Genomic DNA, 12012 nt, shown 5'->3' with positions numbered 1-12012 from the left:
CTAGTAGTGATGCAGTCAGATGCCTTGGACAAACCTAACACCATTCGAAGGTACAGAAAGCGTGCGACATCGATTGTCAAGACGGTCGGTGAACTTCATCAGTTAGAGCCTAAAGTAAATATCGCTGATTTCTTCACAGATGCGCCCTCGTGCTTGCTTCCACTACTACTACTAAACCAACAGTCCTAAAATCTCGGCTCAAAAACGGCCATCGTGAAGCCATTACCTTGAGCAACTGTGTACTGATGAACAACTTGGTAAATTCGGTTTTGAGGTATCCTAAACCTAGAGCTGCAAAGGGCGCCACCCATGTTATAAGCCCATTCATTTTGTCCCATGGCTAAGCCGGTAGCAATCACTCATGAAAACATCACCGTCCGTAACCAGTCTTGGTTATTACAAGAAACGCAAATTAAAACATCTCGTGGGCAACTTCAGCGCCTTGATCAAGCTCATCGGCTTGTTTGCGCAGCATCTCGGCCCGGAATTTCCGAAAGGCACTTTCAACCCTCTTCTTCCTCTCAGGGTCACCGAGCAAATCACGGCTACCACTCGACGCCCCCGCTAGGAACCCTAAAGCAGAAAGCATGGTCAATATATGCGGGAAATGATAACCAATGATAGGACGTGAGAGCCCCGGGCGAAGTCATACCGAGCTCACCCCCCAGGAACAGACCGCCAGCCGAGGCAAAGAAATACGTGGCGAAATCCCCCAGCGTTGTCGGTTTCAATAGAGGAGTGATGTCTGGAATAGATTCTTTGTCCTTTCAGCCAAGCTGTACACAGTGCATGTCAGTATACGGATTCCTTACCTGTCCGGCCGTCCGAGAAGACCACCTTGACAGGCTTCTCCTGGGCTCGAAAAACCTCGAAAAACGCCTTGCGCGAGCTCCGGAGGCGGAATGCTGCATAGAGTCCGAGGCCAATTCCAACAGCAGATCCAATGGTCATCCAGAGGGAAGCTTTCTTGGACGCAGACTTCAAAATATCCCGATCGTCGGCTTGCAAGTCATGCTGGATGTGGTAATCCGCCAGTTGGGCCAGCTCGTTGCTCCGGCGACTCCGGATTGCAGCAAATGATTCGGGCATTGTGAGTAGAAACTGATTTTGGTTTCCCACTGAGGCGGAGCAAGGGCAGATGATGAAGGATGAAGTTCTCCCATGTATCAAGTTGCAGCCTCCGAACATCCGTCGGTTTCCCGGCTAGAATACGACTGACGTCATGGAGGATCAGGCGCTAGCCCTACCCGTCGTGCCCTAATTTCCCTATCCGGACGGTTTCTATCATGTGATCCCCCTTTTGAGCACTGACCAATCAAAGCGCTAGACCGCAATTCCTCAGGCATTAATGTTCTCTTGCTCAGGCATAAATTGGCTTTATCGCCAGCGTCCACCGAGGTTAAGTATTGAATGGCCCCCGTAATTCAGGTAATTGAGACACTTTTCTCACTCCAACGCTGTCAGAACTTTTGTATATCTTGGTGCATATTTCGAATTTTGATTTTGTCCCCCTGAGTTTGGAACCATGATGGACCTCCTGAGCCTCCCGTCGGAGCTTCTGGGCCAAATCGTTTCTTTTGTTGCTGAGCCCGACGACGGCGACGACTGGGTTCCAGAGAAGATTAGGAGATTGGCCAACAAGGCCGATGATGATGATGATGATGATGATGATGATGATGATGACGAGTTCCACGACGTGGAAACCAGAGCCCTGTGCAACCTTTGTCTCTCCTGCCGCAAGCTGCGTGAACTAGCTCAGCCCCTTATATTCCGCGCCTTCGTCGACGAGGGCGATTTGAGCAGAACCCTTTTGCTCACTAAGAGTATTCACCGTCGTCCGAGCCTGGGAGAATATGTTCATTATGTTCGCATCATCCCGGCTCCGATATCCTTAAAGAAACCTTCCTCCCCCCACAATCTCGAATTCTTTCGGGATGCCGTTCGCAAACTGCAATTAGGCGATGAGGAGAAAGCCTGGTTTAAAGCGCTGGACGCAAACGATCTGAGCGTGTTTATAGCCCTCTTACTTAGCAAGACACCCTATATTCGACACCTGGCTGTTCCTGGCGGTCTGATCTACACAAACCCGCTGCAGCATATGTTCAGTGTAAACCCATCATTTCTCTCCAACCTCGAAACGCTATGGGTGGACAGTAATGAAGGGTTTTCCGGCTATTCCATATCAGCGTACGAGGAAATTCTGAATCTCCCTAAACTAAGACTACCGACCTTCGAATACGGGGACCTCGTCGGGGGACTTTTTCCTTCCAGCTGGGCGCCTGGCACACTAGCTGCAGAGGAACTAATGTTTATGTTCTGTTATATTGATCCAACCAGTATCATGAAGCTCATGCAGGCATGCAAAAATGTAAAGTCGTTTACTTACGCGAATTTCAGCCTTCTCCAAAGGGACAAGCCCAGGATGACAGGAATGCGCGAGTTCATTGCCACTGAGCTGCTTGAGGCTCTCCTCCCCCATAAGAATACCCTTGAATCTCTTCACATTGAATTTTGGCGGGAGCCGTGGGTGATCAAGAGTATCGAGGAATACCAGAACTACGTTTCCACTCGTGTCAAAGTCGGTCCCTTGCGCGACTTCACAGCACTGGAGACCATTGTCGTGCAACACGCTTTGCTCCCAACACATCCACAATTCCCAGCATCCTTGAAGCAACTGAGAATCACGGATTGCAACTCGTCCCTGCGGGAAATTGCCGCGAATATTGCAGCCGACTGTAAAAACGGACTCTACCCCAACCTGACCGAGGTGACGGTGGTCGCAATCGATGTTACTAGACCAATCAAGCTCCCCGGACAGCGTATCCCGCCCGGCAAAACCCCCGAGCAATGTTTTTTGAGCCTCAGAAATCTCTTCAGCGAAACCAAGGTTGAATTCCAGATCCTGTCATACAAGATACCTGATCTGGACGACGAGGACGACCTTCATCTAGATTCTGACGGTCCTGATTATGACGAGGAAGACTTCATCGGTGGGAGTGATGGTCCTGGATCGGGAATTATGCGGGATATACTTTTCGAGTTGGTCATGCAGCGGGCTCTGCGAGACCCAGACTTTGCCCACCTCCAGCAGTATGCCCACAGTGATAGGTCCTGGGAAACCTATGATGCTGATGATGATGACGATGATGACGAGTAACTTCACGGAGTGAACCCTCCGCCAAATAAATCTAGGGACTGATCAGCTTACCTTCTTGCATTAACGGCATAAGTGTTGGCTGGGCGTATATTTCGGGTTTAGAACTCAAATACTCGATCACAGGAACTAATTTACATTGTAAATATTAATTCCGAATTGGTACATTTGGTTTTCTGAAACTTTGAACTGCAACGGCCCGTACTTGAAGTATATTTTAAGCGTACACTTATAATCCACCACCCATACAGTGGTGTACAGCTGAGTATACGGAGTTAGCTGTAATTGACCCATTTCCCCGTTTTGATACGGACAACGCACGCAACTCCGACGCACCCATCTAGACTCCAACTCGAATGGGGATAGGCAAACTATGGTCCGTCCAGGCGATCCTTGTCTGAATTTTAGCGTCGGCTGGTTTCCGAAGCTCAACGATGGGGGCAAGAGGTGAAGATACGCGCCAAATTAGGTAGACCGTACGGAACGGTGGTATATTAACCAGAGCCCTGGAAACTCTTCAGCCCTGTGTTAAAAGCCGGACGCTTTTGACAAGGTATTGTGTATTAGAGATTTAGAACTCCTAAGCGAAGGCATGCGCTCCCCGTGGTCTGTGGCCCGGCGAAGATACAGACAGACTACTCTGGACAATGGGTCCGTTTTCGCCTGATTAGAATCAATGTTCAATCTTTGATTTAAAGGCTATATATCATATTGCTTTATCGCACGGGAATGAGCTGAGTGATATGGCCTGTACTGGCGCTATTCTATAACCCTGAAATCAAATAAAGTACAAAAAAGTGACCGCTTCCAGTGCCGTGTGTCTTCCATGTAACCATACGCCAATGCCATTAGATTCAAAATTATACCAATGGGTAAGAAGGACCTGAGTCTGGCTGAAGCTCCATTCCTACTAATGGCCCTGGTGCAAGTCCTAGGGCGTTCGCGTTGGGCCCGACCCCCTCTGGAAGTTTTACTATTACTAGCTGGGCCTTGTTCCAAACGTCCAGTTTCGTTTGGAGGCCGTTAACCTGTATTTGAAGCCGAGTGGCCTCTTGCTTCAAGGCTTCGTAGGATTCCGATAGTTGAATGTGGTTTCTATTCATTTCCTCGATGTGGTTCAGGAGAGCCTGGATGTATTGTTCCTTGCGTTCACGATACGCTCGTTGAGCGTTCCGATTTTGTTCTCTTCGTTTCTGAATAGGATAGTTAGTAATGAATGAATGTAAATTTCTTGAGCCGGTGTTCTTCCAATACCTTGCTTCTATCACCAACGTTTCCTTCGATGGTAGTTCGGGGCTTTAGCGTAGGGACTGGGCGAGATAGTGAACTACTTTTCGCGGACGGCTTAAGGCCCTGAGCTTCAGAGCTGCATTCTGTGCTGCATTCTGTTAATTGTTCGCGCCAGTCGCTGTCCGAATATTCTACTGATGTATGTTCATCGCTAGTTGTGCTGGGACTTTGCGAACTCTTAGGACTTTGATCCCAGTGCGATAACGATGTCTTCTAACATTAATTAACAAAATTCTGTCCTAGAGGAACGAAATCCGCCCATCATAAGACTTACCTCTAAATTGGATGGGTCGGGGAAATAGCTTTGCCATCGTTCTTTATCCTCAAGGTCGATTGCTCCGGGGGAATATGGGACGTCGGTATAGGATGGCACCATCTGATTCCACTCAACATTCATTTTCAATTCTTCCGCGGCAACAATAACGGGGAAAGAATCTTGGGGGTTCTGGAAGATTTAAGTTAGAGCACCAGTCGCATCCTTATGTATATATGCTCAGCTCGCCTTAAATCCGCGTTCCAGAATATCATTTCAACTCTATCGCGGATCCTGAGCCAGTGGGCCAACGAACCCTTAGACTACGACGGAAAAGGCAATGTGTGGCGTTCGAACTGCTGCAGATTGGTGCATTTTGGGGATTTGGCTTCCAGGCGCATTGCCCTTTTATTGCCCTAGCGGACAAGCCCGCTTGTACCAGCATCTGGTCAGCTTATCGTACGGAATTCTTCAGTAAACCAACAGTATGGGTCCACGATGAGAACACTGCATTTGATGCTTGGCCCTGTCATCTGAAAGCCAATTACTCCCATGAAAATACATGGAAATCTCAAAAAGATGTTAAAGATGCGGTTTGCTATTCTCTGGGAAATACGGTATAAGATGAAAAAGCGGCCCTCACGATGATAATATATTGGCCTCGACGACTCAGATTTTGTTTCTGTTCAAACGTGGGGGATCAGTAGAAGGCTTCCTGCACAATAGTGGCCGCAGAGGGATAATAAGACCCTACCTAATCTCAACTCTCTGAAGTCGAGCCAATCGATATGATACATAAGCGACAGGCTCGATGAAAGATCGAACGTTTAAATGGACCCCGAGGCAGATAGAGTTGGGCGGCAGGACGGTAAACGCATTAGCTCCATGTGTACGGCGAAATTCTACCAACTGGTCGGGGACGGGAGGTCGGGAAATGTGGAGGGGCAATAGCGGGACATTGCAGGGTTTCTATATTTATTTTTGAATCGTTTACTCCGCTTGGCTTGACATATTGTGACTGAATAGAGCTCCCGGTTCTATAGAGGCGGCAGGTGTCAATAATCATGGCATTCAGGGTGAACGGACATATCAACCATTTCATTTTGAATAACTAGAAATCGCAGAGAGTCCGCGAATCTAAGATAGAATGAAATACCGGCCGTGGTCCGCGAATCATTGTATCTGATATCGTGGCTTGTCTTGCTATGGACGGTCCCGTGGAATATGTCTCGGGTTTCACCTACCTTAGCATTAGAACGTCACTTCCCACACTAATCCGCTAGTGCGAAGAACTATAATTACACTGTGGAATACGGAGTACTGGAGGTGCGACAAATTCCAGCGTCATGCACAGTCGCCAGCACTTTCCTGAAAAAGGGAAATGACCAACGGCATGGGTGCACTTCCCAAGTCCATCGTTGGAGTCGGAAATATCCTCCTCTAGAAGTCAGCCATGACCCGCCCTGGCTGAAACCCAAACAGGTTGGGCCGGGGATCATTTCATGGGTTTTGACCGTTGTGGAGAACCCTCTCGGGCTTCCAGAGTTGGGATGGCCAGACGGGAATGGTTGCTAAGCCGCTAACTAGTTAATTCTGGGGGTCGACTAGGTCTGACTTGGTCCGTTTAGAGCGAACCTTTGTAGCAAAGAAGCATGGCTACTGTGCAGCATCAGATCTTGCTGGTTTGGAGGAAGATCTGCCTGCTATTTATAATCCTAGCCGCACTTTCATGCCAGGCAATAAATACTCTTGAAAGGCCAAGGAATGGTTCGATAATAATTGTATTAGAGCTAGTATAGACTTCAATATCAATTTACTCTTCTGTGGAATTTTTTGGGAATTTTCGAATAGCTCTTAGTTGCAATATATATATATATATATTGGGTGGGTGGTTGAACATGGTAGGGTTGCCCGGACACCCATATCCACAGACTTTTTGCCTGGTAGTATATATTTCCCATGTGTATTCGAATTAGGGCTGCCCAAACGGTTCTCGGTAGGCCCTCAGAAGCTATTAAGGCACTTATCCTGTTCTTATATTTACTTGCTCGTCGAGCGTTCTATGATTCTACAGCCAGGATACAACAGACCGTAGTAGAACCGATCTCGTTCCTATCATCCTTAAACAGTCCATCAACGAAATTACATGATACTTAGTGGCAGATACTATTAATATTGGTCAAGTCGCAATCACACAATAAAGGGAAGGAATATGCAAACCAGAGGTCAAACTAGCTAATTAATACATCGACGCAAGGGCTACTTCTCACCACCTGGTGCAGGAACCTAAGACCGCAATATAAAGGTACGCAATTGCGTGTCTCGCTAATTCACCACACCTCTTACAATAAAATTGAAAATCAACCATGCGCTCCCAACTGTCTAAAGTACTCTGAGTGATACCTCTTGCCTGATATCCCTAGAACTAAACCCCACGCCCACGCTGTGATTGCCTTTCGGGAGTCGCCAACCCTGAGCTCCAGTATCCCAGTAACTCAAATCTCGTCTCAACAGTGACAATGAGACTGCCTTGAGTTCCCCAGGCTTCAGAGTTAGTTTCTCGAAGCCCCGAAGAACTTTCACGGGCGTTCCATCCGGGGCTGTATCCCGAGGTAGTGAAATGTAGAGTTGAACTACGGTGGCGCCTTCAACATCCCCAGAATTCCGCACAGTAACGGTCAGGTTGAACAGAGGGTCCCAGAGATGCGGGTTTCCACCTGGGGGCAAGGTTTCCACCGCAGGAGGGAACTGACTCAAAAGTGAAGATCCTGGCTGGACCTGCGGCGCCGAGGTGATTTCAAAGGTGCTATAGCCCAGTCCATAACCGAATTCATATAGTGGAGTGATGTTATTCGCATCGAAATGGCGGTGATCGATCATAAGCCCTTCAGTAAAATTTGACTGCCATGCGGAGGAGTCAACTGCCTCCGGTCCTGTAATATTCGTGATCCTGGTATTATAATCCGCCTCACTGCGTGCAATAGTATATGGGAGCCGGCCGGATGGCTCCAGGTCACCATACAAGATATCCACAATGGAATTCCCTGCCTCTTGTCCAGGATAATGGGCTGCAAGAATAGCGGAAACGTTCGGGTTCGTGGCCCAGGGCATGGTGTTCAGACCCCCGGAATGAGTAACAACAACCGTCTTCCCGGGACAGTACGAGGCAACCTGTTCCACAACCGCACTGGAATTCCAATCTGCCTCGTAGCTAAGACGGTCAAAGCCTTCTTGGGCCCAGGTCTTGAGGAAAACTAGACAGACATCCGGAGCAGGGTATATCCCAGTCAACACCCCATTGGATACTTGATAATTGTCGGTAATATACGCCAGTCGTGTTCCCAATTTTTCGGCACGTATCTTGAGCGCTTCGAGTGGCGAGGAGATATAGCTAAGCTGACCGGCTCCCGATCCGCCGCCCACGGCTAAGGTCCCTATCTGTACTTGAGAACCTCCTCTCAAGAAGGGCGCAAGTCCGCCTGAGACGTCAGCGGCATCGTTACCGAAGACAGCGATTGCCTTTGGTGCTTTGAGTGGAAGCGTGGAATTCACATTCTTCAGTAGCACAGTTCCTGCTGCCGCAAGCTTTCTGATCAAAATTGCATGATCCCCTCTGACATCACGAGCTGCTGGAACTGGGGTGTCTGGGGAACCCCCCAGTAAGGGGAGGTAGGACATTGGCAGATCATTGGCAGCTAACATGATATACAGGGTTGACGGATCAACAGTGGGGAAATCTTCGTCCTGATGAAGATAGAAATATGGTGTCAAAATTCGCCGCACCATATCATCAATTCGATCAGATGAGACGGTTCCATTCTGTACGTAGTTGACCAGATTGTGTCCGAAGTAATCTCCGGTCGAGTCTGAAAGATTGAGGGGGCCCGGCTGTGTCATGTCTAGGCCTGCGTTGATGGATTTCGCTCCCGAATGGGTCGCGAACCAATCAGACATGACATAGCCGTCGAACCCTAGCTCATTCTTCAAGATATCATTCAAAATGCCTGGGTGCTCACATGCGTAGGTTCCGTTTAGTCGGTTATAGCTGCACATGATGGAGGCTGTGCCCGCTCTCACCGCGTCCGCGAATGGCCAAAGGTATAGTTCGTGTAGGGTTCGGTCATCCATATTGATTGACACAGCCTCAACATTTTCCCCGTCAATCACAGTATTTGACCGCTGTGTCTCCTGTTCGTTCCCAATATAGTGTTTCGTGCATGCCTGCACACCCTTGGCTTGAATGCCTCGTACGGTGAGCGCAGTCGCGACACCAGATAGATACGGATCCGGTCCAAATCCTTCCCAGTTTCGGCCACCAAGTGGGTTTCTTCCGAGAGGCCCAGGAACAGGACTAAGCTATGTCAGTTGACAGTTCTTGATAACAGTGGAATAGATACCCCACTGCTATGGGAGACAAGCATTTCCATACCCGAGCAGAACGTGACTCCCTTTAGCACGAAACTCTTCGGCCAGGGCCCGTCCTCGATCGTAAATGAGGTCCTTGTCCCAACTTGCCCCTACTGTCAAGCCTGCAGGGAACACACTTGCTAAATCGGCCAAACGGACGCCCACAGGGCCGTCTTGAATACAAACGCCCCCAAAATTGAGGCGTGGGATCGCGGCAATATTGCCACTACAGACACCACCATACAGTGTGCCAGTGACGATTATGGACTTCTCCGTAACGTTCATTTTCGCAATGAGAGCTTCAGCTTTATGCCTGGCCGCGAGCCATTCAGCCTGGTCAATTCCTGGGCCTGATTTAGGGCGATTAGTACTAAGTGATAACCTCAAATCAACGTTGGACAAAGATGGTTTCACACACCGGTTGGAACACTTGCAGAGTAGGCGTGCGGGACTAGAAGCACACTGCAATACGCAATATAAGCCCAATACGCCATGGCTTTAGTAATTCCGGAAGGATAAAGCATCATGGCCTTTAGCTTTAGCTTTTGAATAGCACAGAGGCACAGAGCTCTAATAACATGCATACATCCTCATTCTTATACCTCCAAGCCTGGAGCATCTTGTCTGCTGATCAGCCAACTTTCAATCTTCAGCCTAATGTCAGTAGATTATTCAAGAAAACAACGCAATCCTGGAAATATCCACATATCACCTCATCGTCAAATAATCCCAGATGGTATGCGAGGCAAACATTCTCTTCTGCATCCGTATTCGTATATATCTTTCCTTAAGGAGCAATAATCATACATATAGGGCAAATTTACTCTGAACCTGTTCTGAGTTCGCGCAAATCTGCACTGAACGGTGGGGTCTGGCTAGTTCGAATTCTTCCATGCATATTAAATATATATCTACGGAGTATACACTGCATATAACTGCATGCTTTAATACTTCTACGCTGCATTACTGCCTGGTAGCATCCTGTGCCTGCATTATATCAATTAGATTCTTTAGAAAGGTCTCTGGGACTGCATCCCTAAGATTATCATAAGAACTCTCTTGAATCTAGCTTTTTATCCCATTCGATACAGCCTCTCTCTACTGCAATAGGATCCGGAGAGAAAGCAGGCTAAAAATTTAGATAGATAGTTACCACGCTCATGCAGCTCTTTAATAACCTCCGTGACCAGGTGCTGTATCCTGCATTAGCTGATCCTAGCTATCCTGTTGCCGTAGAAGCCAAAGATAGCCATTAATGACAGAAATAATCTTTTATAACTAGTTTTTTTTCAAAACAAAATTAACAGTTCCGTATCCGTTCTCCTTAAAAACGCAAGGACCTTTATTTTGGCCATGAAAAGTGGCCTAGAACACCATCTATCTATATCTTCCAGGGCGAGACGTATGAAGGCAGGTCTTTAGCTAGTACTTTTCCTGCCTTTCTCGTAATCCAGATTCTGGTATGATAGCCTTGCCATAAGCAAGGTAGCAAGTTGCTTCAAGAAGATAATAAAGTTAATACTGTTATTAACATCTTCCTCAAAAAGCTTTGGAGTCTGGCTACAGGCCTCTTTACGAGTTGCCCGACTGCGGGAATAGGTATATTGAACTTGATAGTGGGTGATCCCTAGCAGTGCAGGAATCTGCTGATAGGTGAAACCTACATCTTGAACGGCCATGTCAAGTAACGCAAGTGGAATTTCGAGAGGCCTTTGGAAGGCGAGATATCGCCATGCCCGAGATCATTTGAATCAGTTCTATTTCATTGCGCCCACCGTACTAGGGAAATCACCAGAACCAAGGGAGGGGCGAAGAATCTATTATTGACTGTACGGAGTATCGTTTAGTGAGATGAATAGTAAACTGCGGTTGAATGAAGGTCCGATTCTTCTGTCGAACTGTGGATACGGCTTCGGGATCTAGCCATAAGCCTGGTCAACCCATCATCATTTTTCTCTTTCTTATATTAGTTAGATTGTACTCCTTTTTCTCTATCTTACCCCTGTCTTACCCCTATTCTGATCTGGATATCGCTATATTTCACCGCAGTTTTTACTAGGATTAGGAGAATCAGAGCTTCATCCCAGAAGGGTAGATTCCGAGGCATTTCACTAAGCGATCCATTCGACATCTTAACCAGATCCTAGTGGGTGCGTCAATGATGGTGCCCTATCTTGGTCCTTTTCATATTAAAGTACCCCACGCGATACAATTTTTCATAGCAGATCCGACACATATTGAAGGAAGGCTTAGTGGTATGATTGAAGCGCAGCTGCCTGCCCTGAAGAAACAACCGACCCCGCTTTCTATACGATTAATTTCAGTATCCGACGCGGAGTATATACACTCAATGAATCACCTTATTTGTCAACACGCCACTGCTGGGATTGGCAAAATGCAGGAGCAGTCGAACATGTTCACGCTACGCCAGCTCCCAAGGACTCGAGACCCGGCAAATACTCAATGCAATACTAGAGTTTGAAGGGCTAGGGGAGAAGCTTGCCATGGACGTATTCCTTGCAATGGGACCTTCTTCAATCTCTCCTAGTGCGAAATGAGATACCGTAAATGGAACGATTAAAACATCTATATTATGCTGTAACTGCTTCTCTGCCTGGCGTTTATTTATACCCTGCTAGGACAAAGATATCCTAGTATGCCCCCACGAAGTCAAAGCCTGCAGATGACCCAAAATTAGCCTTGATGACCGGATGCAACTTCCTCGTTCCATGGTCTGGGAGGCAAACGTCAAATGCGACAAGGTGTTGCATCAGGATTGAGCTTCCATATGGCATGTCGTTGGGTGTTTACAAAGGGGTATAATCAATCTGTCTAGTTTGGAACCAGAGGATGCCTCGCCACACTGGGAAAATAACTCGAACAGGGGGGATGATAATACAGAAAGCAG

The 12012-nt window shown here is 47.7% G+C and overlaps 4 protein-coding genes across 4 annotated transcripts; 1 reads left to right on the top strand and 3 right to left on the bottom strand.

Annotated features, from left to right (window-relative positions):
* On the bottom strand, positions 1-1186 carry P175DRAFT_0502587 (uncharacterized protein). Its single transcript, XM_040897421.1, has 3 exons — positions 813-1186; positions 653-757; positions 1-573 (listed from the first exon to the last, which is right to left on the bottom strand). Exons 1-3 carry the CDS (start codon positions 1087-1089, stop codon positions 413-415), a joined length of 543 nt encoding a protein of 180 aa, XP_040750460.1. The 5' UTR covers positions 1090-1186; the 3' UTR covers positions 1-412.
* A 207-nt stretch (positions 1187-1393) lies between these two features.
* On the top strand, positions 1394-3314 carry P175DRAFT_0481883 (uncharacterized protein). The gene has a single exon (XM_040895482.1). The coding sequence runs from the start codon at positions 1526-1528 to the stop codon at positions 3155-3157; it is 1632 nt and encodes a 543-aa protein (XP_040750459.1). The 5' UTR covers positions 1394-1525; the 3' UTR covers positions 3158-3314.
* Positions 3315-4014: 700 nt separating this feature from the next.
* On the bottom strand, positions 4015-9598 carry P175DRAFT_0558640 (uncharacterized protein; the record flags this gene model as incomplete). Its single annotated transcript, XM_040900856.1, has 6 exons — positions 4015-4347; positions 4409-4657; positions 4719-4889; positions 7101-9048; positions 9127-9454; positions 9523-9598. The coding sequence occupies 6 exons, from the start codon at positions 9596-9598 to the stop codon at positions 4015-4017; spliced, it is 3105 nt and encodes a 1034-aa protein (XP_040750458.1).
* Positions 9599-11526: 1928 nt separating this feature from the next.
* P175DRAFT_0533483 (uncharacterized protein) lies at positions 11527-11899 on the bottom strand (the record flags this gene model as incomplete). The annotated part of the gene is made up of 2 exons (XM_040900060.1): positions 11527-11718; positions 11771-11899. The coding sequence occupies 2 exons, from the start codon at positions 11897-11899 to the stop codon at positions 11527-11529; spliced, it is 321 nt and encodes a 106-aa protein (XP_040750457.1).
* Between the last annotated feature and the right edge of the window lie 113 nt (positions 11900-12012).

The sequence above is a fragment of the Aspergillus ochraceoroseus genome (genome assembly GCF_002846915.1).
Source record: "Aspergillus ochraceoroseus IBT 24754 chromosome Unknown P175scaffold_6, whole genome shotgun sequence".
In the NCBI taxonomy this organism is placed as follows: Eukaryota; Fungi; Ascomycota; class Eurotiomycetes; order Eurotiales; family Aspergillaceae; genus Aspergillus; species Aspergillus ochraceoroseus.
The sequence above is the reverse complement of the archived record's forward strand: the minus strand, read 5'-3'. Positions and strand labels throughout refer to the sequence as shown.